The sequence below is a fragment of the Nerophis ophidion genome, linkage group LG15, assembly GCF_033978795.1.
Source record: "Nerophis ophidion isolate RoL-2023_Sa linkage group LG15, RoL_Noph_v1.0, whole genome shotgun sequence".
Lineage (NCBI taxonomy): Eukaryota > Metazoa > Chordata > Actinopteri > Syngnathiformes > Syngnathidae > Nerophis > Nerophis ophidion.
Genome location: NC_084625.1, coordinates 11359735 through 11385822, shown reverse-complemented (window position 1 = coordinate 11385822; position 26088 = coordinate 11359735). Strand labels below are relative to the sequence as shown.

General features: G+C 37.7%; 2 protein-coding genes and 1 long non-coding RNA gene across 5 annotated transcripts in view; 2 read left to right on the top strand and 1 right to left on the bottom strand.

The window, feature by feature from the left end:
• Positions 1 to 381, top strand: part of vopp1b (VOPP1 WW domain binding protein b) — an 18311-nt gene extending 17930 nt beyond the window's left edge. The window contains exon 5 of the mRNA XM_061921518.1: positions 1 to 381. This exon is cut by the window's left edge and continues 71 nt beyond it. Within this exon, the coding sequence (XP_061777502.1) occupies positions 1 to 138 (138 nt within the window). The 3' untranslated portion in view covers positions 139 to 381.
• Positions 382 to 3139: 2758 nt separating this feature from the next.
• Positions 3140 to 11827, top strand: LOC133569286 (uncharacterized). The gene is made up of 3 exons (XR_009809786.1): positions 3140 to 3332; positions 8074 to 8217; positions 10989 to 11827. It is a non-coding gene; the product is annotated as an uncharacterized LOC133569286 (long non-coding RNA).
• On the bottom strand, positions 8707 to 24500 carry lancl2 (LanC lantibiotic synthetase component C-like 2 (bacterial)). 3 transcript variants are annotated; one of them, XM_061921516.1, is made up of 11 exons: positions 24486 to 24500; positions 24278 to 24414; positions 23817 to 23987; positions 20487 to 20604; positions 20202 to 20409; positions 19979 to 20126; positions 16225 to 16371; positions 14393 to 14575; positions 12492 to 12668; positions 10806 to 10878; positions 8707 to 9305 (listed from the first exon to the last, which is right to left on the bottom strand). In XM_061921516.1, exons 3-11 carry the CDS (start codon positions 23949 to 23951, stop codon positions 9229 to 9231), a joined length of 1266 nt encoding a protein of 421 aa, XP_061777500.1. In that variant the 5' UTR covers positions 23952 to 23987; positions 24278 to 24414; positions 24486 to 24500; the 3' UTR covers positions 8707 to 9228. The 3 variants fall into 3 exon arrangements, with proteins under 3 accessions (XP_061777500.1, XP_061777499.1, XP_061777501.1); XM_061921515.1 differs by lacking the exon at positions 24486 to 24500 and having other exon boundaries at positions 24278 to 24415; XM_061921517.1 differs by lacking the exons at positions 8707 to 9305; positions 24486 to 24500 and having other exon boundaries at positions 10802 to 10906; positions 24278 to 24416.
• Positions 24501 to 26088: the final 1588 nt, after the last annotated feature.

Here is a 26088-nt window from a genome sequence, read left to right as displayed (position 1 = left end):
TCACACACACACCCCGCTTACCTGCAGCAGACTGGCTCCGCCCACATGATGATGGCCTCCTACCCGCCACCGCCCTCGTACTGCAACCACCCGCCGCCGTCCTACGAACAAATCTTCGACAACGCTGACAAGAAGTAACGTCCGCGACAAACACTTGGTGGAAGAAATCCTCAAAAAACATTTGTTGTCCTCCAGAAAAGACAAAGAAATCGACAAAGCAACCATTTTTTTTTTTTTTGTTCTGTTCCGACCAAAGATGAATTTCTATCGACCCCATCACTTCACTGTCAGCATCAATCATCTAAAAAGTACACAATGTATAAATCATGTGGAAGTACACAATGTATCACAGCATTATGGAATAAAAAAAGTACAACATCATTTGGCTCTTTTGAAAAAAACTTGCAGGGCGAGAATAACTTCAGTGTACAAATTTCGGTATGATAGACATTGACCTAGCGAGCAGGAATCTTGGCTAGAAATAGCTTTAATGTAGTTAGCATTTTAACATTAGCGTGCTAACTATTTTTTAGCTACTTTTGCCAGTGTATACCTCAGTCATATTATTTTGGCACCCAACACATGCTGACAGTTTGCATGTAAAAATGCTAATGTCGGCTGTGGAGAGGCGGAGCCAACGGGCCGACGGCAGGGCGGGGCACACTGCAGCCCTGCCCAAGATGGCAGCAAGGAGGCAGAGGATGCGGCGGAGCGGAGAGGCGGGGCATGCTGGGAGCGACGCCGCCACAATCTAAATCAGGTGCTTGGCACACACACCGGCACACAATTAATTCATCTCCTCCTGCTGCATAAAAGAGGATAAGGAGGAGAGATCGAAAAAGGAGTTGGACAGCCTGCAGGAGCAGATGAAGAGCGATCAAAGAGCGAGCCAGAGAGGAGGACGACGACGGCGGCTGAAAGAGCGGACCGTGAGCGATCAGTGGAAAGAAGCAGCTGCAAAGCAATCCGACCTACACTAAAGACAAGCTTTATTTGAAAAAAAATAAAAGAGTTTAACCTGGTTGAAAGCATGTCCTTCCTGGGTGGTCCATTCAACCCACACGACGACTGCATAAGACAGTCACATTGGCGTACTAACTTTTTCATCTGTACGCATTAGTTACATTTGCTGTTACAAAGCCATGCTAATATTAGCATGCTAACAGCATTTTTCAGGCGCCAAGGCGAAGCTTGAAAGCCTGTCTTCACGGCGAAATGCATCAACTAAAACGAGTGGATAAGATGAAGGCATTATTTACAAACTATTCACACTGTATGTCAATAAACTACAAATAAAATAATTATTCAAATATTTACTGTAAATCATATTAATTATTGGGGAGTTATCTGCCTACAGTTTGCATTATTTATGTTTAGTTAAGAAAAATAATCAAAGCAATTTCCACAAATTTGCTGTTTTTTCTTAATCTTAAACTGAATATATGTAATTGAGCAAATTACGCTCACAATTGCATTACATTTTCATTACAAAATTTAATTTAATTTCCTTTTTTTAAGCAACAAAATATTTCTACAGTGAATTTAAAAAATGGTGTGTTTAATAGTTGAGTTTGTTAAAATACGTTGCTTTAAAAATTCAGTGTAAAACTTTTTTTTCGCAGTAATGTTTGTTGCTTCAAAAACTCAAGACTTACTTCTGGTAAATTAAATACAACTAGAAAATTCCCGCGGCAATTTTGATGGGCCTACTATCTGTGCCCTGGACTTCTGTTGCTGGAAGCCGCCGTACTTATTAGATGGTGCCGAGTGTCTGAATCCGGGAGTTTTAGGTGTAACATAAAAAAAATGAGCGACAGAGCTAGCCTAAATCAGTAGCATGTTTACATAAAAATACTAACACATGGCACGTATGCTAACAATAGCAATAACAGTCAGCATGTTTCATATACCCAGTTATACGACTCAGAGGTGTATGGCTGTGGAAATAGGAAAAAAAAGTGTAAAATTAGATGAAAAGGTTAGCAGGGCTAAATTAGCTTGCTAGCATGCTATCATTTGTATGCTAACAGTTAACAAGTGTCACATACCAAGTTATATAACTGGGATAAACGGTAAAAAAAAGTATCTCAAAGAGTTAGCATGCTAATGTAAGCATGCTAGCAAGCTTAGGTGAGCATGATAATAGTTAGCTTGTGTTACATGCCAAGTTATATGACTTTAAGGTGTATGGCTGTGGAATTAGAGGGGATTAAAGTAAATTTTGCAAAAAAAACCTTAGCACTTTAATGTTAGCATGCTAATATAAGCATGCTAGCAAGCTAACGTGAGCATGGTAATAGTTAGCTTGTGTTACATGCCAACTTATATGGCTCTAAGGTGTATGGCTGTGGAATTAGAGGGGGAAAAAAGTAAATTTTGTAAAAAAATGTTAGCACTTTAATGTTAGCATGCTAATATAAGCATGCTAGCAAGCTAACTTGAGCATGATAATAGTTAGCTTGTATTACATACCAAGTTATATGACTCTAAAGTGTATGGCTGGGGAATTAAAGAAAAAAAAAGGAAATTTTTCCAAAAAGTTAGCACTTTAATGTTAGCATGCTAACGTTTCCATGCTATCAGTTCACAAGTGTCACATACCAAGTTATACAACTCTTGGGTAAACGGTTGCTAAACTAGCTCAAAAAAACGTACTTCCAGTAAATGAAATGAAGATTAAATGAAATTGTGGTTGAGCTAATTTGCAGGCTCACTGCCATGATTAAAAGGGATTTCACAAATACCACGTTAACTGAAATAATTGATTACATTAAAATATTTTAATATGTGTGTAAAATATATACAGATTAATCACATAATTTATTTTAAGCACGGATGCTAATTAACCTAACTGCGGATGGTTACCTGAAAGGTGTGGGTTGTTATACGGCCAGTGATCAGGTCAATGCATACGCCACTGCAAACGATGACAAATTTCACTTTAAAATATTGCCTGACTGGATTTATGACAATAATCTTACCAAGTTCTGGGCAAATAAATTGCATTAGTTCAAGTACAGCTTAAAAAAAATGTCCGTGTCTTACAATTTCATTTACATTATATATATATATTAGACGATGGATGGATGGACATATATAAAAGTATGTTTGACAATGCCGCCAGCAGGGTGCGCGCGCATCATACACAGTGACACAGCAGTCTACACAGCAACATTTTAAGGAGTTTTTCCGAAGCCAATTATAAGACAGAAAGTTGGTAAAAGTTCACTTTGATTCATGTTTTTTGTTTTAGATGGTTCCTACCTCAACAGAAGGTTGCCGTTTGGGGACGTCACACTTTTTTTTCTCGTGCTTTGTCGGGTGAAGCTCCGGTGAGTGAAATGTTACTAGCCTCTTAGCTTAGCATGGTAGCTATTTGTTGACAATATTATGTGAACTATAATTATAATTAGTGATGGGTTGATGAGGCGTCATGTAGCTTTTGGACCAGTACTGGTTCTTAACCTTGTTGGAGGTCCCAAACCCCACCAATCCAATCCAATTCACTCTTTTTTTATATAGCACATTTAAACAACAAGAACGTTTCCAAAGTGCTGCACAGCCATGTTAAAAACAATATTAAAAAAAAAAACAATATTATGCTCCACCAATGACTGAATAAAAACAAAAAATAAATAAATCTAATTAAAAACCATTTTAAAGGGTAAAATCAATTAAAACATCCATCCACCCATCCATCCATTTCCTACCGCTTATTCCCTTTTTTGGGGTCGCAGGTGGCGCTGGCGCCTATCTCAGCTACAATCGGGCGGAAGGCGGCGTACACCCTGGACAATCCGCCACCTCATCGCTGGGCCAACACAGATAGACGGACAACATTCACACTCACATTCACACACTAGGGCAGGGGTCGGGAACCTTTTTGGTTGAGAGAGCCATGAAAGCCAAATATTTTAAAATGTATTTCCATGAGAGCCTTATATTATTTTTTTTTAACACTGAATACAACTAAATGCGTGCATTTTTAGGTAACATCAACATTTTTTGAGTACAATAACTCTCATAGTCTTTTTAATAACATTTTTATTCTGAAGCTAACCAATAATAAATAGAATACTTCTTACCATTAATGCGCCTTCTTGAACAGATGCGTTAGAAAAACGAATGGATGGAAATGCAGGAGAATGTTTTGTATTTTGAACTTTTTTTTTTTAACTCCGATTACCAGTGGAAATAATTTCTTATCGTGTTAAGCAATGGCAGCTAAGATTAATCCGAGAGCCAGATGCATCCATCAAAAGAGCCACATCTGGCTCTAGAGCCATAGGTTCCCTACCCCTGCACTAGGGCCAATTTTGTGTTGCCAATCAACCTCTATTTTACTGTCTACTAAAACAGTAAAATAGAAATCAAAGTGTATAAAAAACACAGAGGACAACAGAGGACCACACAACACACGTAGTGTTAAAAGCCAAAGAATAAAAGTGGGTCTTAAGACGAGACTTAAAACACTCCACTGTGGAAGCAGTTTGAACATGGAGGGGCAGAGTGTTCCAGAGCTTAGGGCCGACCCTGTCTCCCCTGGTTTTAAGTCTGGTCTTGGGCACCACGAGCTGGAACTGGCTCTCGAACCTCAGAGCCAGTTTCATATGCGCATTCACCGAACCCTTCTTTAGTGAAACATAAAATGTTTTTTTTTTTTCTCAAATTCAAGACAAAGTGATATAATTTTTTTACTGGTGCACACAATGAACCGTGCATGAACATCACCTTGTTCAAAGAACAAAACCAACACCGTGCATTATCTCACAACAAATGACACACCCTCAAATCAGTTTGACTTCTGCTGTTGCCGTATCCATAATACGCCGATAGGGAGAAGTTTTTATGTACACCAGGCCTGGGCAATTATTTTAACTCGGGGGGCCAAATTGAGAGAAAAAAATGTCTTTGGGGGCCGGTATATCTATTTTTAGGAACACTAATACAAAACCTCACAATGATGTCTGATTGAATGCTAAAAACGTTATGACAGACCGCCTTAAAAAACGGAATGCAATTTTAAATTTTTTTTTACTTAATGAGACACCCAGAATGTACATGAAAATACAGAATGTGGGATTTACAATATCAACTATGAAGGATAGATTTTAACACTGAATATTGACAACATATGAACGTCACACCCCCTCTCCATCCACATTCAGTTCAATTTTAGGACTACATACAACAATCCCATGATACAAAATAACCTGAGTAGAGTGGAAATAATAGGTTACCTCCTTCAGAGCTGCTTCAGAAACGCTGTGGTGTTGGACCTCGTTGGGTGGGATTGCAAGATGGGGGACAGAAAGGAACACAACAAAAATGCAACAAACAGTGAAATATGAATGCAAATGGTAAAAAAAAAAAAAAAAAAACCTAATATCTGATATATGTGAATATATTGTAAAAATCTCTTTCCGCGTATGTCCCTGTTACCCGGATTTCAGGCTCTGGAAACCCTCTGTGGAAACGTTCCCCACCTACACTAGTTGGTGCCTCGTCTGAGTGAGCTGCTGTTAGTTGGATGACCAAAGTAATTAATTAGATGACCATAGTAACTAATTAGATGACCACAGTAACTAGTATATCATTCAAAAGGGCAGATTTCAACTATTGAAATACTTAATATAGATCAAGACTTACGATCATTATAAAACATGAGTGCACATCATAATGGCAGCTACACTTTCCATCTTAAAGATTTAAAGTAATTATTTGGGAATGTCCGGCAGGCCAGATTGAAAAGCTTAACGGGCCACATGTGGCCCCCGGGGCCTTAATTTGCCCAGGTCTGATGTACAGGATGAGTCGGGTGTGGCTTGACCTCCACCGAACCCCTGAGGCCGACTCACCGAACCCCTAGGGTTCGATCGAACCCAGGTTAAGAACCACTGGTTTAGACACATTGCAAAACTGTATTGATACTGTGTCAATACTGTGTCACTAAATACTGACATCTGCTGGACATTAAAAATGCCTACAGGCAACCTATGGACCGACTCAACTGACACTGATTTTATGACCTAGTATATACAATAATATACACTAATACACTTTCCATCTTAAAGATCTAAAATAATTATTTGGGAATGTCCGGGGCCAGATTGAAAAGCTTAACGGGCCGCATGTGGCCCCCGGGGCCTTAATTTGCCCAGGTCTGATATACACGATGAGTCGGGTGTGGCTTGACCTCCACCGAACCCCTAAGGCCGACTCACCGAACCCCATAGGGTTCGATCGAACCCAGGTTAAGAACCACTGGTTTAGACACATTGCAAAACTGTATTGATACTGTGTCAATACTGTGTCACTAAATACTGACATCTGCTGGACATTAAAAATCCCTACAGGCAACCTATGGACCGACTCAACTGACACTGATTTTATGACCTAGTATATACAATAATATAAACCAAGTCATTGTATTTCATTTAGGATTATTTCATATCTTCATTTAAATAAAAATATATTTTTATCTTTTTTAGATACAGTCAATAAATAATGTGAACATCTAAGAGAACGTGTTGTGAATGAGATTACTTGTGAACTGGGAATTTCTTTTTATTTAATTATTAATCTATTTTTACATGCGCTCTGAATACGCACTGTTGATTGATTGATTGAAGCTTTTATTAGTAGATTGCACAGTGCAGTACATATTCCGTACAATTGACCACTAAATGGTAACACCCAGATAAGTTTTTCAACTTGTTTAAGTCGGGGTCCATGTTAATCAATTCATGGTAAGAACGTAATGATTTAACTATTGATCTGGATTTGAACCAGTGCCCTAAGGAACTCAGCATGAGCATTTACAGCCCTCCACTCTACCAACTGAGCTACCAAAACGGTTCAACACAAAAACACGTACCGTTACTGACTTACTAACAGATCGAGTAGAAACTTTGAGAAAACAGGATGAAACGACAAGGGAATTAACAAAAAAAAGCTTTTTTTCCAATATATGATCAAAATATTCCCACATGACGGAAATGATCTCCGACGACGATACATTACAAATGACCAACAAGTGCGGTTATTCTGTTGGCAGCAGCATCTCGTTTACAGATGCGCTTCCTTATAAACACAGTTTGGCGCGCAGTCGTCAGTGCGACACAGTTTGCGTATCGGTCACGTGACCGAAACAGCTCATGATCGGTCACGTGACTTTCGAAAAGCGGTACGCTCACTGACACAGGGTTTTGCTCTATGAGCTCGACGCATACATCGGTGTTGCCGGACCCATCACTAATTATAATAATACATATCAAAGGCTTCTGCGAATAATCCCAATTGGAGATATATTGAATTCAAAATGAAATAAAGCAAAACTTTGGCTGTTTTATGAGCATTTATGTGTTAGCCACTGCTATGTCGAACCGTTTGCTATACAGCGAGCTATACCTGGGGAGCCATTAATTTACACACTTTATATGGCTGTTAAAAGTTTGGGTTGCTTTCAGGTCGCATTGGATTTTGACTGAATTCACATGTGAAAAGATCAGATTTCAATCTGATTTGTACTACCTTCTGATGTGGCCTGAGTCTGATGCCGAAAGATCAGATTTGAAGCACTTTAGAGCGTTTAGACTGGCAAAAAATATCCGATTGTGTCACTTGTGGGCAAAAAATCAGATTTGGTGTGCCGTGTAAAAAGGGCTTTACTCACCATCTTCATGTTTAGGTTGAATATCAAGGTTGAGTAACTTTTTGGTTTATTTACACAACCTTCAACTATCTAGGTGAGAGCCATGATTTATAATCTAGAATTAACTTTCACCAACTCGGAGGCAATGCAGCAGCTGCAGCTCAATATGCCAATATAGCAGCATAAGATAGCTCTCTGAGGTCACGGCACAGCTAAAAATAGTTTGTCTGCGTTAGTGCTTATAATAACAATATCCCTAACACTTGTTTAATATTCAAAACACGAGATCTAAGTGGATTATTGTTGGCGGTTTTTAGAGGGCTTTAGGGGTGCAATAGCCAATAAGCTTAATTGTAAGCAATTTATGAGTTACAATGTATAAAAAATTTAATACATATATTTTTTTTGTTTTATTTAAGGAATGGGAAATGATGGGCAAAAAACCTATACAGAACCCATAAAAAGTTCTGTAGTGATTCCTACAAAGGTCAGCAAATGTATTTAAAGCTGTGTTTGACGGAGAAAGAACTGGAAGGAGATGCTGTAGAAGTCCCGACTCCAAGGTGAGTGTTGTATATTATCACTACTTAACAAAACTACTGTAGTGGTTCGTTCTACATTCTATTGTATTGTTCATTTTACTACGTCTATTATCAAAGTGAGTTTTTCTTTATAAGGAAAAAATAAGTGAAATTTTTACTGTGACAAGATCGTAGTATTCCTACATTATACATGAAGTATAATTGTATTTAAGTGGTAACAGATCTCATAGAGCAACATTTTCTCTCATCATGTTTTAATTAAAAAAAAAAGGTCTGACCCATCATACAGTCATATTTCTTCCTGGTGAATATATATAAATGTGAATACATCAGATAATTATAAACGCCATCGCCAGGCCAAAAAGCAAACAATTACATTTCAATCACATACACAAATAAACAATACACATGCATACTACATAAGTGTACAATGCACAAGTGTATACAACAAATGTAACATAAAAAATAAATATGAAACAAAAAGAATGAAGTGACAACATAATCATCATGTAGGTCATTAAAGGAGGCTTTAATGAGCATTCTTTTGCTGTCGGGTTGATAACTTTTATGTTGCACATGCAGATATCACCCCATTTCATAACAACAAATGCAATTTTTAGTTTGTGATATTCTTTCATTGTTGCTGCCGTTTCCCTCGCTTCTTAGAATTCTGGGATATTTTCATTTTCAGTTATTAAAAGGTAGGCAGGATAATTAAATGCCAGAAATTACGGGACACAAAGTACAGCAAGCATGCAGATTCATAGAAAACCAACAATACTCGTACTGTATTTCTTGTTTAGACAGTACGGTATAGGCTGTTATGTATTTCAACTTGTCTTAAGTGTGCCTGTATGATTTGGTCCAAAGAATACACTTTATAAATGTTGCCAGCAACCTCAGTCCAATGTGTAATTTCATCAAAAAAATATTCTTAATATTTGTAGTTTGTAATTTCATTGAGTCAAACAACAAAAAATGAAGATGATTTTAGTCTTTTCTTCTTTTAACTGCTTTCCAACAGTTGGCAGGTCAAAGTTCAAAAGCAGGAAAGCGGGAAGCTTCAGGAGCGGCCATATCCGACAGATAGTGGATGGTGCCTGCCATACCTAATAGGAAAAACAATATAATGAATTATTCATTTATTTATTACCATTAATTGTTAATGAATGGTTTTATCAGCTACACATCACTTTCATGCTTTATGGCGTCTCATCATCGCTATCATTTTAACCCTTGTACAATGTGTGGACTCTTCCATCTTTTCAACCAAAAAGACAGTTTGTACAAAGTAAATGAGCAAGGCTAGGGATGTAAAAAAAAAATTTTTTTTAGAATGAATAGCAATTCTTAATTGATTGAAAAAAAAATCAACAATTGTTTAAAAAAAAAAAGATAGTCTAAAAAGATTTTCTTTTTTTAATCGGTTAAAAATAGTTACAAATAAGAATCGCGATTAATTTGAAAAACTTTTTTTTCCCTCCAGCCACTTAGGCAAACCATATTGTTGATGTAAATGCCTATATCTGTGTACAGATTTACTTTAGGAAAGAGAATTGTTGGATACTGCTCTCGTTGCCTTATTTTTACTCGACTTTATTAAATGAGAAAAATTATTTTATTAAAGTTAAATAATGTAGGAATGTATCAAAAGATGTTTATCTTTTTCAAGGAGGAATTTAGTTAATCATAAGACTGGCACCCAATGTTATTAAAAAGTATTGATTTTAAATAGAGAATTGTTATAAATCGTGAATCAATTCTGAATCAAATTGTTACCAACAATCGGATCAAATCGTGTGGTGCCCAAAGATTCACAGACCTAAGAAAGGCCCTATAATATGATAGATACTTTATTCATCTCCAAAGAGAAATTCATTTTTGTTATTAGAATAAAAACGGAATCGCCTATTAAATGCGGAATATCCTGGAAATGGACAATAATGTGACAAAAACGCTGTCATCGTAAGGAGAAGGAATGTTTTGCTGGGGAAATCAGACCCCAATCCCCCTACCCCTCCTGAACTAAACATTGTCCAAATGACAACTTGAAACATCAACAAAATCTGCAAAAAAACTAAGACATCATCATTGGCAAGTTACTGATAACCTGAATGCTTCTAATGATGTCTAATGTTCAATTACTAAAACAACAAATGTTAAAACATGGACTGTTCTTTAATTTCAACACAGCCTCGTTTCCTCTCAAAAACATGGCAGCCTTCGAGAGCTCTTAAGAACAGCAACACACTTTCAGCCTTCTCAATAACAATGTTGTGCACAACATCGAGTCGGATTGCGCTAAAAAAAGTTTCTAAAGTACCTTATAAGAGCACTTTGTTACTGATTGGTGTATTTATGTTACAAAATGATCATGCTTTGACCTAAACACTGGTCAAAATTATCTAATGATGTGTTACATTTTCACCAAATAAATTTCTGCATTTAATAGGGGACGTTTTAACACAAAAAGCACACACTCTTGTTGCTGGTAAAATAATAGTGAAAGGTAAAAACTGGATTACAAAAAAAAAAATCAACCAGAATTTGGAAAAAAAATAAACAGATTTCACAGGGCCCTAAATATGTTCATAAAACATTTAGGATACCTTCAAAAAGCGAGTAGGGTCTCTCTGGGATGCGGCAGCCGTGGGTTCCATAGTCCAAACACCACTCAGCAAACTGGATGAAGAAGAATGAAGTCGAGCATCTTGATTAAAAACATGAATATGTCAACATTTGGCCAGAGCTGCATCTTTTTACACCACCTTTCTTGCTTCTCCTGACCACAGATTTTCAACACAACCATCAGAATCTTTGCTGACATGCTCGGCTTTAGCATTGTCTGCTGTTAAATACTTGAAACCAGCCAGCTAACTGAGAAGAGGTAAAACTGAATGTCTGGACAAAACCTTCTTGACACTCCCTCCATGCCACAGAAAAGACAGAGGAAACAAGGATGCACAGTACCACATGATGAAGTGGTACTAAAGAATAAAATAATCACTTAAGACCTTCCAGGAAGAAATTACCATAAAGTAATGGATGGACGGAAATATCTGAAGTTCTGAACAAGGAAAGGCTATATCTGAACATCACAAGAAAATATCTGAACATTGAAAGGAGACGTCTGTACAAGGAAATGAGATATCTAAACATAAATAGATATCTGAATAATGAAAGGATGAATCTTAACAAGGAAATGTGACATCTGAACATCCAATGGAGATATCTGAATTGGGAAATGCTATATCTGAACGTCACAAGGAGTTATCTGAACAAAGAAAGGAGATATCTAAACAAGGAAAGGAGATATCTGAACAACAAAAGAAAAAATATGAACACCTAAAAAAGATATCTAAACATTGAAAGAATATATTTGAACATCACAAGGAGATAAAGTATCTGAACAAGGAAAGGAGTCTCGTCTTAAGACCCACTTTTATTCTTTGGCTTTTAACACTACGTGAGTTGTGTGGTCCTCTGTTCTCTGTTGTCCTCTGTGTTTTTTATACACTTTGATTTCTATTTTACTGTTTTAATTGATTTTACCCCTTAAAATAGTTTTTAATCATATTTGTTTTTATATTGTTTTTATATTTATTTATTTTTTGTTTTTATTCAGTCATTGGTGGAGCATAATATATATATATATATATATATATATATATATATATATATATATATATACTTTTTTTATTTTATTTTATTTATTTATTTTATTTTTTTTTACAATTGTTTTTAACATGGCTGTGCAGCACTTTGGAAACGTTATTGTTGTTTAAATGTGCTATATAAATAAAGTGGATTGGATTGGATTGAGGAGATATCTGAACTTTGAAAGTAGATATTTGAAAATCAAGAGAAGATATCTGAACATCACAAAGAGATATTTGAACAAGGAAATTAGATATCTGAACATCATAAGGAGATATTTAAACAAGGAAAGTAGATATCTGAACATCCAAAGGAGATATCTGAACATCACAAGAAGATATCTGAACAAGGAGAGAAGACATCTGAACAAGGAAATTAGATATCCGAACACCTAAACAAAATGTCTGAACATCAACAGGAAATATCTAAAAACCAGGGGACCAAAAATAAGTGAAGTATCAGCCAGAAGAATTTACAAAATGAATGACATAAGTCAACGCTCACACTGACAAAAAAAAAGCACACAACTTCAAGACGCAACCAAGTGCAACACGTCCATCCACGTAAACAATGTGGGGAAGGAAAACAACATTATTGGAGAAAAACAGAAGGCTTTGTCGACTTGAGCCAATCATTACCTTGCAGGCCCAATACAGATACTTCTTCTCCTTGGTTAGCTTGTACAGAGACAGGAAGGCGTAGCCGTTGCCAGCGGTGCCGTGGCAGATGCCGTAGCCTTTTCTCAGGAGACCTCTCTGCCAGATGACCTCGCCACATTCTGCTGCTTCCTTCAGGTATTTCTCCTCTTCAAACACCTGGCAGACACAAGTACGTTTCATTATCTGAGCCGCAAATTAAAATGCTTGAGAACACAGGAGGTCCACGCTTCACCAAAGAGTTTCGTTCCTACGATTCTCTGTATGTTTTTAGAAGGGGTGTAACGGTACACAAAAATTTCGGTTCGGTATGTACCTCAGTTTAGAGGTCACGGTTCGGTTAATTTTCGGGTACAGTAAGAAAACAACAAAATATGAATTTTTTGGTTATGTACTTACCAAATTTGTAAACAATGGTTTTATCCTTTTAACATTGGGAACACTATAATAATTCTGCCCACATTAATCAACATTAAACTGCCTCAACTTGTTGCTCAGATTAAATAAAATGACAAAACATTTCTTCTACATATAAAAAGTGCAACATTAAACAGTTTCAAGTCAACTCATCATGCTTAATTTTTTACAGCATTTGGAAAGCCTGTAGTTGATTTTTATTATGTAAATGTTATATTTTTATCAACATGTGATAGCAGGGACCCTGCCATTCAAACTAGGCTGCTACATTACTAATGATTAATGTAACTATAACCTAAAAAATATCACAATAGCAATAGGAGAGACTATTCATCCCTGAACACCATGGAGTTCATGTAGGCTTAATGATCCACTTACATTATTATATCACTAGCATACACACGCACGCATGCACGCACACACACACACTGCAAAATGAGCTAACGTTACGCTAAAAGTTAATTAGCCTTCACCTCAAGCCAGGACTGCGAGCGAGCTGAGCTGCAGTTTGTTTCTAGAACATCATCTAGAACAGTGGTCCCCAACCACCGGGCCGATTGGTACCGGGCCACAGAAAAAAAATGTATTCATTAAAAAAAAAAAAAAAAGGTTATTAAATCAACATAAAAAACACAATATACACTTACAGTTAGTGCACCAACCACAAAAACCTCCCTTTTTCATGACAAAAACGTCCCTTTTTCATGACAAAGAAAAAAAAGGACCCCCCCCCCCGCGGGCCGCGGGACAAATTATTAAGCGTTGACCGGTCCACGGATACAAAAAGGTTGGGGACCACTGATCTAGAACGTTGACTGGGAGGTGTTTATTATAATTTGGGGAGAGTCCGCTGCTCACCTGCTGAACACCTATCTGCTCGACGCTGAAGCGCTGACTACATGCGCTCTGAATACGCACTGCTGGTTGGTTACCGCTCTGAATACGCACTGCTGATTGGCTGTTAACGCTATATATGCAACCAATCAGATGGTTGTGTGGGTGGGACAATGTTGGGTGCTCTGTAGGAGACAGGGGCAGAACGGAGCGGAGCAGCTTGTTAAGACTTTAGACGAGGCGGCTACTTCATATGTTCGTGTGGAAACTCGTTCGGTACACCTCCGGAACTCCCGTACCGAAACGGTTCAATACAAATACACATACCGTTACACCCATAGTTTTTAGTGTTAAGTGGGAACCTTTGGCTAAAATATAACAAGTTTGTTTGCTGTACTGACACCCTGCCAAATGAACTGCACCAAAAACACACCAAATAATGCAGAGTGGTTGCTTACAACATTTAGTCTGTTATACATTCTTGATTATAAAAGCTACACTAAAAACTAATGTCCTTGTACTTTTTAAGTGCAATGACAATAAAGTTATATGTTGTTCTTTCTTACAATCAATAGAGAACTAAAGGCAACAATGCCTGTGCATGTCTGAGGATGTTTGAGCGTCTTTCTCACCTTGTAAGCCATGATGAGCATGTGGATGACTCCAGGCGCTCCATGGCACCAGTGAACCAATCGGTCGCTCTCGTTGCTCAGCGATGATGGGAAATTACCAGAACGGAATCTCTTGTGTCGGATGTAGTCTATACTGGGGCGAACCAACTCTGAGAGCGTGTCTGAATGTACCTTTGCTCCAGGCTGGAGAAAGAGACATTTTTACTCAGTAAACTATGTACGCATGAGTCATCATTACGGCACATCAATGCAATGAATACCGTATTTTCCGGACTATAGAGCTCACCTGTTTTCAAGCCAAACCCACAAAATTTTAGGAGCTCAAATATTTTTCCATATATTTGTCAGAGATGCATACTTTGGGAAATGCTATCTACACACAAAGTTTTAGTAAATATTTAACCTTAATTGTTACCAAACGGTGTCTGTAACACGGCAGTAAAACAATTGATTAAAAAAAACAGAAGTCATCATGGACCCAAAAACTGCAGAAGCTTGCTCTCCAATCAGCTAAACAAACTCAATAACTCCATGGTGACATTTTGGTGAATTTACTGAGGAATAAGTGAAACTGAAACAATACAAAAAGAATGCCGTCATAAGTAAATAATACTAACACAAACACTCGTAAACGTGTTAGCATAGTAGCTAATGCTAACGATACTAGATTCATCACGTTACAGTAGCATGTAGAAATATGCATGAAAACTCTTCTGACATCACAAATTAGAAGATTTAATAAGTCAGATTTGTTTTGTTATATTGTAAAACTTAAAACCACTGCTTGGAGTGACGAATGAAGAATTATTTTGAACAGACACGCTATGGACAATGTAGAAGATGGAACAGCACTTGTACTTCTGGTTCAAAGCTCTAAGCCAGGGGTGTCAAACTCATTTTAGATCGGGGGCTACATGGAGAAAAATCTCCTCCCAAGTGAGCCAGACTGGTAAGATAACGGCACATCCATCCATCCATCCATTTTCTACCGCTTATTCCCTTTCGGGGTCGCGGGGGGCGCTGGCGCCTATCTCAGCTACAATAACGGCACAATAACTTAAAAATAAAGACAACTTCTTATTGTTTTCTTAATTTAAATATAGAACAAGCACATTTTGAAATTGTACAAATCATAATGTTTTTTTTACATTTACATGCTGCGGTTAATCGTATTCTATCTTTACTTGTCGGTATTTATACTTTCTGAATAAATTATGTGATAATGTTCATCAGTCAACTTATTGATGTTATGTTCAATCTATCAAGATAAAAAATGTTTATCAAAATCCAATTACAATATGTTATTTATGTAGTTTGATAATTTTCCCTGACTGATGTACTAAGATCATGTGGTTTATTTTTGTACATCATCTACAAAGCTTCAAATGATAGCTATTGTAACATCTAGTGGACACATTTAGAACAGCAGTTTCTTTCATTTAAAAATTTCAGGTACATTTTTATACTCAGCAAACTCAAACCGCGGGCCGGACAAAACCTGTTCGCGGGCCTAATCCGGCCCCTGGGTCGTACCTTTGACACCCCTGCTCTAAGCAGAAGAGCACTGCAGCAACTGAAGTGAGCAAATTTGTCCAGAAGATGACGCCATAGCACAACACACCTTTTTAGTGTGCTGTCTTGTTTTTTTTTAACTGTTTTCATTATGGTCGTCAGCAAAGAAAAATCGCACCGTTCTATAAGCCTTCGGGTTGAAAGCATAGGAACAAAGTAGCGGCAGTTTGGACATTACAGTAGTTTTAAGTCTGCATTGTAAAAAGTCTTTGAATAAATGTCTTTTCAAAGTCACCCCATCTTGTTTTGTCAGAAATTACCTGCATGAGCATGTCAAAGATTCCAGCCAAGCCATGTGCAGCCCCGACGTATTGTTTCTTGTGCCATTCATAAAGAAGCGGGCAGCGTTCGGACTTCTTTAGCTCCGCTGACAGATTCTTCCCTGATTGGATGATTACAGTCACGACCTGGTACGGCGCAGGAAAGAAACGTGTCAGTTGTAACCTCAAAGTGATTGTCACAAGAAACCAAGAGAGATAAATAAAAAAGAAGCCTTTTGCGAGTACGTAGCCAAAGGGGAAATTCTGCAACAAGGACATTAATTAGGGCTGGACGATATAGCAAATAAATGCATCACAATATATATATTTTCATATTATCTGATCTCAATTGTTATCACAATTTTTTTAAATATTTTTTGTGACCTGTAAGTTTTAAAGCATCTGTAATAAAAAGTAAAATAGTTTAATGTATTAACATTCTGATTAAATGAAGCAAATTACTGTAAATAAAATGAACGTAGAAAAATATTTATTTTTTAAATATACTCTACAACAGGGGTCGGGAACCTTTTTGGCTGAGAGAGCCATGAAAGCCAAATATTTCGAAATGTATTTCAGTGAGAGCCATATCATATTTTTTAACACTGAATACAACTACATGTGTGCATTTTTAAATAAGACCAACATGTTTAGAGTATACTAAGTCTTTTATTCTTTTTAATAACATTGTTATTCTGAAACTAACCAATAATAAATAAAATGTCATGTCTGTTGATCATGTTTGGCCATGTGCTGTTTGTCCTTTGGAGTCTTTAAGTTCCTGTTTTTTTCCGCTCCTTTGTCTGGTTTCCTTGGTTACTCCTTTTGTCCACCTGTCTCTGGTGGACAAAATGCCCGCTCACCTGCTTCCCGAGCACTAATCAAAGGCAGTATTTAAGCTCGTCTTTGCCAGTCAGTCGCCCTGGCGTCAATGTGATCTTTTCTTTCCCCAGTGCTGACTTGTTTCATGCCTTGCCATAGTTTCGTGCTTCATGCCATGCCAAGTAAGTTTTGTTTGATTTATGTTCATAGTCTGTTTATGCGTTAGCTTTGCTCCTTAGCCCAAGTTGTGCCTCCGCTGTGAGCGATTTTTGTTCGTATCTTTTTTTAGTTTAAATTAAATCATGTTTTTACCTAAATGCCATGTCCCGAGTAGTCCGTCTGCCTTCCTGGGGGAACGACCCTGCAGCAAGCTGCGACCCCCCCATCGTGACATAAAATACTTCTTACCATTAATGCGACTTCTTGAACGGGTGCGGTAGAAAACGGATGGATGGAATTAAATGCATGAGAATGTTTTATATTTTGCATGTTATTTTTAGCACTATGATTACCAGCGAAATTATTCATAATTATGGTGTTAAGCAATGTCAGCTAAGATTTATGTGAGAGCCAGATGCAGTCATCAAAAGAGCCAAATCTGGCTCTAGAGCCATAGGTTCCCTACCCCTGCTCTACAATAAAACATTTTCATACATGTCTGACATGTCCGAATTAAGAGTTAATATGCTCACAGCTGATCGTTGTAATCAACTTGAAATCTATCACAATAATCGATCACATAATCGCCCAGCCCTAATAAAAATACACAACTGGTAATTAGATGTGTCAGTTAGAGAGTATGGAGGTTCATTTGTGTCTTTGACATAAAAGCTTTTTTTTCGGACAACAAATTTATGTAATTTGAATTTTTGTGAACTGACTTTTTCTGCATCAAATTATTTATATTTCATTGAATACAATTTTGTGAGCAAAATGTGTCAGCTTAAAAACCCAGTTTGTTAAAATACTGTGTTTTAAAATTCAGTGTGTAATAATCCAGTGTAAAAAAAAAAAAAAATCAGTGCAGATTTATTCATTTGGTCAAAACTCAAGACTCGCTTCTGGTAAATTAAGACTGAAGCAATTGATCCTGTCTTAGAACCAGCCAATTAGGTGCCAAATTTGAGGGCACGTGACACGAGTCTTACACAGAGGCAGGTTTTGCAGCAATACCTGCTACAGGCCATGTTACCTGTTGTACAGTGTGTGCTTTGTTTTGAAGCAATTCATATTTCTGCACTGATTTTTTTTTTTTTACATAGAATTTTTCTTAACAGTTTTTTTTTTCGTTTTTTTTACAAAATTAATTTTAAAACACTGTATTTTTTTTTTAAACTGATTTTTAAGACAGATTTTGCACACACATTTTTATTTATTGTTTGTGTGCGGGAAGTTGAAAAGGAGAGAGAAAGGAGAGTTTTTTGGGGGCATTTCTTGGAGTTTTCAAAGAAATATATGTATAACTTCTTGAGTTATGTTGCTAACAGAGACAAACCCGGGCGAAAACACAACATCTTTGGTCAGCGTACTGCAAGGCAAAGTCGCCGCCTTCGTCTGGACCGTTTTCAAGAAGACGCATAAAGCTGGTCAGAAGTTGTAATCTTTTAACCCATGTTTTTTTTCCCCAAAAACATTTAATCAACTCGTGGTTTGAATAAATTTGTTATCCTCGTTTTAGGTAGGAAATGCACCAGTGCGGACAAATAAAAAGTTTGGTGACACTTTAAGTAATGTAAGAATCAAACTTGATAGACCACCACCCGGAAAATATATTTTATGCCAAGGAGGCCATTGGCTCAAGTATCAATTTGTGAGCTATATACATTAATAAGAATTGAATTGTCAGCTATTTTTTTTGAGAATCAGCATTTTCCCAGCATTTAAGATGTGAAGGACATCGTTTCTCTGATGTTAAAAGTTGAAAGACACTAACTCGAACATTATTTTTTTACATTTGGATGTTTAAAGACACTTGACTGAAATTATATTATAAAATTAAATGCATATAGTATATATATATATATATATATATATTATATATATATACATATATATATACACACATATATATATATACACACATACATATATACATACCGTATACACATATATGTATATATACATATAAATGCATATAGTATATATATTATATATACACACACATATATATACGCACATATATATATATACACATACATATATACATACCGTATACATATATATATATATACATACATATATATATATATATATATATATATATATACATACATACATATATATATATATATATATATATATTGGCAACACTAAATAGTTTCTAGTATGTGTATGTCAATGTCTATCTGTGTTGGCCCTGCGATGAAGTGGGGACTTGTCCAGGGTGTACGCCGCCTTCTGCACGAGTGCAGCTGGGATAGGCTCCAGCAACCCCGCCACCCAAAGAGGGACAAGTGGTAGAAAATGAAAGGATGGATGTGGTAATAATATGATTAGAACATTTGAGCATTATGTTTGTGTTCAATTACAGTAAGAGTGTTTATCCTAAACATTCTTGCCACTTTATACAGTAAACATTTTTAAACTTTTTTTTTTTTTACACATATACCACAATAACATCGTGCCGTGGGCGTAATACCGTTATAATATTTTGATACCGTTACATTCCTAATCTTGGTTAAGTGCAGCAATCCATGCTCGCCTTCGCCATTCATTCTTCTTTTCAGTCGCTTCTATGTGTCCAGACGTACGCTTAGGAATTCGCTAAAAGCTAGTTTTATCCCTCCCACTCCCGCACACGTCGTCGGCATTGAATGATCAGCAACAATGAGCGTGTTTCCCAACAAAACTTGCTAATATGGCCAACGGCAATGCATTGTGGGAAATGTAGAACAATCCGAAGCACAAAAGTCCCCCTAGGGCCTGCACTCACTTGTGCAATGGTGTCGTCATCCACAGTACCGCCTCCTATTTGGTCATTAACGTATAGCAAAGCATACAGATACCCTGCTCGTCCATACAGCAACTCATCCGGCATCTCGGTATCTGTACTCAGCACTGACTGCTGCAGCTGGAGGAGCCTGAAGGACAAGAAGTCCCTTTCATTTGACGAAGAACAGGTTCAGGATAAAGATGGCGTCACTTCAGACACTCACTTGGTGAGACAGTCTTTGCTGTCAGCAGTGTTTCCAAGCTTGTGATGGACCACTGCACCCACTGCTAACGGTCCGGCGTCACCGCAGAGGAACGTCACTTTGCGCCCGTTCAAAATTCTCATTGATCGCTTGACATAGTCCAGTGCTCTTTGCAGATAGGAAGCCTCATTGGACACGCGATGCAGCTGCAGATACAGCAAAGCAATCCCTGAGAAGACAGTGGCAGATGTATTTATTGTTGTATTGACCATGCAATGATAGACCGACAGAAATTGGCATATTTACCTGTCCAACCGGTGTAAGTCGAGAAATCATGAGGGTCAGCAGTCTTTAGCCCCTCTTCCATCTGCTGAAGCAAATCTTTGATTTTGCTCTGCACCTTCCTTTGGAAAGCCGAGCTCACCTGAGGTGCACATAGAGAAAAATGTTGTACAATTTTCGCATTAATTCAACAATGTTCAGCAGACAAGAACATGTCTGATGTTTGTTATCTCTGCCATCTTGAAAACATGAAACCTTTTGTTTGTGACCATTGCTAACATAATAGAAGTCTTCAACTGAAGAGCTCAAATGTGGCCTGAAGATGTTCAACTAACTTCATAGTGCCTGTTATGTGCAGGGCCTCCTTTCCCGCTGTGCAATGGGCCCCGTAACTCATGTGGGGCCCCATTTTTCGCAATGAATCGCATGTAAAATGTCAACAACAATGACAAGATTATCGGCGCCAATATTTGGCATTTTGACGTGTGTCGGTATTGACTTTTTTTAATGGCCGTTTTTTTTACAACATACAGCAGAGGTCACCAACCTTTTTGAAACCAAAAGCTACTTCTTGGGTACTGATTAATGCGAAGGGCTACCAGTTTGATACACACTTATATAAATTGCCAGAAATGGCCAATTTGCTCAATTTACCTTTAATAAATAAATCTATATGTTTGAATGTGAGTGTGAATGTTGTCTGTCGATCTGTGTTGGCCCCTGTGATGAGGTGGCGACTTGTCCAGGGTGTACCCCGCCTTCCGCCCGATTGTAGCTGAGATAGGCGCCAGCGCCCCCCGCGACCCCAAAAGGGAATAAGTGGTAGAAAATAGATGGCTATATTAAAAAAATGGGTATTTCTGTCTGTCCTTTCGTCGTACATTTTATTTCCTTTTACAGAAGGTTTTTTGCAAAGAATAAATGATGAAAAAAACACTTAATTGAACGGTTTAAAAGAGTACAAAACACGGAAAAAAATGAAAATTAAATTTTGAAACATAGTTTATCTTCAATTTCGACTCTTTAAAATTCAAAATTCAACCGAAAAAAATGAAGAGAAAAACTAGCTGATTCGAATCTTTTTGAAAAAATTAAAAACAGAATTTATGGAACATCAGTAGTAATTTTTCCTGATTAAGATTGATATTTGAATTTTGATTACATGTTTTGAATAGGTTAAAATCCAATCTGCACTTTGTTATAATATATAACAAATTGGACCAAGCTAAATTTCTAACAAAGACAAATCATTATTTCTTCTACATCATGGGTGTCAAACTCTGGCCCACGGGCCAAATTTGGCCCGCCGTGTAATTTCACTTGGCCCTTGAGGCAATATCAAATCAACATTAGAGCTGGCCCGCCGCTGTAATCCCGCATTCACCGCTAACACTCTTACTTGCAAACCCTCTCGATTTTCCCAGGAGACTCCCTAAATTCAGTGCCCCTCCCGAATTTCATCCTGGATAACAATATTTAGGGTGGGCTTTAAAGGCACTGCCTTTGGCGTTCTCTACAACCTGTCTCCACGTCCGCTTTTCCTCTATACAAACAGCGTGCCGGCCCAGTCACATAATATATGCGGCTTATACACACACACACAAGTGAATGCAAGGCCTACTTGGTCAACAGCCATACAGCTCACACTGAGGGTGGCCGTATAAGCAACTTTAACACTGTTACAAATATGCGCCACACGGTGAACCCACACCAAACAAGAATGACACATTTCGGGAGAACATCCGCACCGTAACACAACATAAACACAACAGAACAAATACACAGAACGCCTTGCAGCACTAAGTCTTCCGGGACGCTACAATATACACCCCCCGCTATCACCAAACCTCGTCCACCTCAACCCCACTGCCAAAAAGAGGCATTCAATTTTTATTTAAATTTTATTTGATATGCCATTGATATTTTTAAATTATCATTATTATTTGAAACTCGATTTTGCATGTCACTATAAAGTTATATAAGCCTTGCTTGTTCAATATTCAATGCAAAACTTGTTTGGGTCCCTATTAAAAGGTTAATTTGTTCAACCTCGGCCCGCGGCTTCGTTTAGTTTTAAATTTTGGCCCACTCGGTATTTGAGTTTGACACCCCTGTTCTACACTTTCCAGAACAAAAATTTTAAAAGAAATTAAAAAGACTTTGAAATAAGATTTAAATTTGATTCTACAGATGTTACTAGATCTGCCAGAATTATTTTTTTGAATTTTAATCATAATAAGTTTGAAGAAATATTTCACAAATATTCTTCGTCGAAAAAACAGCAACTGAAATGAAGAATTAAATTAAAATGCTTCACGGTGGGAGAGGGGTTAGTGCGTCTGCCTCACAATACGAAGTTCCTGCAGTCCTGGGTTCAAATCCAGGCTCGGGATCTTTCTGTGTGGAGTTTGCATGTTCTCGCCGTGAATGCGTGGGTTCCCTCCGGGTACTCCGGCTTCCTCCCACTTCCAAAGACATGCACCTGGGGATAGGTTGATTGGCAACACTAAATTGGCCCTAGTGTGTGAATGTGAGTGTGAATGTTGTCTGTCTATCTGTGTTGGCCCTGCGATCAGGTGGCGACTTGTCCAGGGTGTACCCTGCCTTCCGCCCGATTGTAGCTGAGATAGGCGCCAGCGCCCCCCGCGACCCCGAAAGGGAATAAGTGGTAGAAAATGGATGGATGTATTTATTATTCTTTACAATTAAAAAAAAGTAGGTATGGTGTTCTTGGGATGCAACTCAGTATTCTTCTTCCTCCAAACACGACGAGTTGAGTTTATACCAAAATGTTCTATTTTGGTTTCATCTGACTACGTGACATTCTCCCAATCCTCTGCTGTATCATCCATGTATCCATTTTGGTATAAACTCAACACGTCGTGTTTGGAGGAAGAAGAATACTGAGTTGCATCCCAAGAACACCACACCTACTGTGAAGCATGGGGGTGGAAACATCATGCTTTGGGGTTGTTTTTTCTGCTAAGGGGACAGGAAGATTGATCCGTGTCAAGGAAAGATTGAATAGGGCCATGTATCGTGAGATTTTGAGCCAAAACCTCCTTCCATCCGTGAGAGCTTTGATTTTTTAAAATTCCTACAATGTGAATTCCTGGATTTTTTTTTCACATTCTGTCTCTCACAGTGATGAAAATAACAGACCTCGGTCATCATTTTAAGTGGGAGAACTTGCACAATCGGTGGCTGACTAAATACTTTTTTTGCCCCACTGTATGTTACCGTTTGTTTGATATGCTATGATGTTATTTACTATTCGTGGTCCGGTGGTGGTGGCTTTTATATGTTATATACGTTGCAGTTGGCTTGATATGTTCCTCTATGTGTGTTATTTACTTGTCCTTCGTGGTCCAGCGGTGACGACGGTTGTTGATGTTGGTCATAGTCCGGGTAAGGATTGGTAAAAGCTCGCTCCTCCATGTTGGCTCCATTCGCCATCAGCTGCAGTCGCTTGGACACGTGATCTCCCATGTGGACGGTGGCTCGGCAGGGACAAACTTAAGCGGGCTGGAAACAACCAAGCCAAAACGCGTTTGTCAAAACGATAACGAGAATGGATATTAATCAACACTATTAAGGATAGTTAGCGCGATTTGTGCTTATTTATGCTGAATTATTTATACAAACACTAAGTACACCGAAGTTGTAAATTTGGTGATGATGAATTAGTATTCTTGGTATGTATTTACGGCTTTCATATGGAACAGAAGGTGGAAAATAAATATTACTGTCATAAAGCAACATGCAATCCACACTATGCATAATGCATTTTTATGAAACATGCAGTCCTTACATACCGAGTGTCCCAGCCTCTCCCTTCCACGGTGCAGCTTGCAGACTGGAAGCTGCAGTCAGGGCGAGCAGGCGATGCAGAAAGCATCAATGAGCCGCAGCATCAGCATCCTTCCACCCGCACACCGCTGATTTTGCTGCTCTGTTGGAATAATAGGTCATACAATAATATATAGAAGGATACAAAATAATCGGTCTGTCGGTAATCCGTACCAGCGACCCGGGGCAGTGTGAGGAGATGTGACAGATGGTGGACTGGTGGGATGTCAGGATTAGACATCATTGGAAATAAAACCCTTCTGCACACATCGCTCACTATTTCTGTCACTTTCACTACCATCGCATTGATCATTTTATGCTGCAACAAAACTTATTTTTATGTGCTCTACCTTTTTTCCCCCGTGCTGTCTAAAACAGTTGTTCTCAACCTTTTTTCAGTGATGTACCCCCTGTGAACATTTTTTTAATTCAAGTACCCCCTAATCAGAGCAAAGCATTTTTGGTTGGTAAAAAAAGAGATAAAGAAGTAAAATACAGCACTATGTCATCAGTTTCTGATTTATTAAATTGTAAAACAGTGCAAAATATTGCTCATTTGTAGTGGTCTTTCTTAAACTATTTGGAAAAAAAGATTACAAAAATAACTAAAAACTTGTTGAAAAATAAACAAGTGATTCAATTATGAATAAAGATTTCTACACATAGAAGTAATCATCAACTTAAAGTGCCCTCTTTGGGGATTGTAATAGAGATCCATCTGGATCCATGAACTTAATTGTAAACATTTCTTCACAAAACAAGAAATCTTTGACATCAATATTTATGGAACATGTCCACAAAATATCTAGCTGTCAACACTGAATATTGCATTGTTGCATTTATTTTCACACTTTATGAACTTACATTCATATTGTGTTGAAGTGTTATTCAATAAATATATTTATAAAGGTTTTTTGAATTGTTGCTATTTTTAGAATATTTTTTAAAAAAAATCTCACGTACCCCTTGGCATACCTTCAAGTACCCCCATTATTATTTTTTATTATTATTCAAGTTTTAAATCTCTAGATCAGGTCTATCTGTCAATATGACGTTTTTAAAGATTTAAGTTGTATGCCCTTTTTGACAAAGAAAACCACGTTTTTTTTATTGAAAAAAACAAAATATGCAATATTTTCACCCAATAACATTTTTAAGTAGAATGTTTGAGATTATATAATAATTGGAGTCGGAAAAAGGTCAACAACTCATAACACCATAGATTTTAATTCACTCTTATTTTTTGTGCAATGACAATTAAAAACAAAACACACTGATCCAAAAGGGTCCTACTCATTAAAGCAGGGGTAGGGAACCTATGGCTCTAGAGCCAGATGACTGCACCTGGCTCTCAAGATAAATCTTAGCTGACATTGCTTAACACGATTAGTAATGAATAATTCATCCAACGCCCTTGACGCGAATCCCTTAGGGGTGATGGAAACTTGGGAAGTGCCTGAAGAGCTGCAGCCCGCCACCGTAGCCCCCCACTACCTCCCCTCTGTTGCAAGTCTGGAGTTGTATGTTGTGATACGTACATATGCTTTGCGCTGGAGTTTTTTTTCCCTCCCCATAGCTGTTCTGTGACCCTAAACATTGTTTGTTTGTCTAATCAAATCAATCAGTCAATCAACAAATTGTGTTGTACTTGGGCAATAACAATACTTACCTTCCTACATAATTACACTGGTAATCAAAGTGTCAAAATATCCGCTTTCTACCGCACCTGTTCAAGAAGTCGCATTGATGATAAGAAGTATTTGATTTATTATTGGTT

Bases quoted from the DNA above. Each gene is read 5' to 3' on its own strand.
- lancl2 (XM_061921516.1), bottom strand. From the start codon at position 23,951: ATGGGAGATCACGTGTCCAAGCGACTGCAGCTGATGGCGAATGGAGCC. The intron at 20,605-23,816 runs GTAAATAACACA...TGTGCACCTCAG, and splicing joins CGCTGGACCACGAAGGACAA to GTGAGCTCGGCTTTCCAAAG. The intron at 9,306-10,805 runs GTATCCTAAATG...TTTTCCTATTAG, and splicing joins ACCCTACTCGCTTTTTGAAG to GTATGGCAGGCACCATCCAC.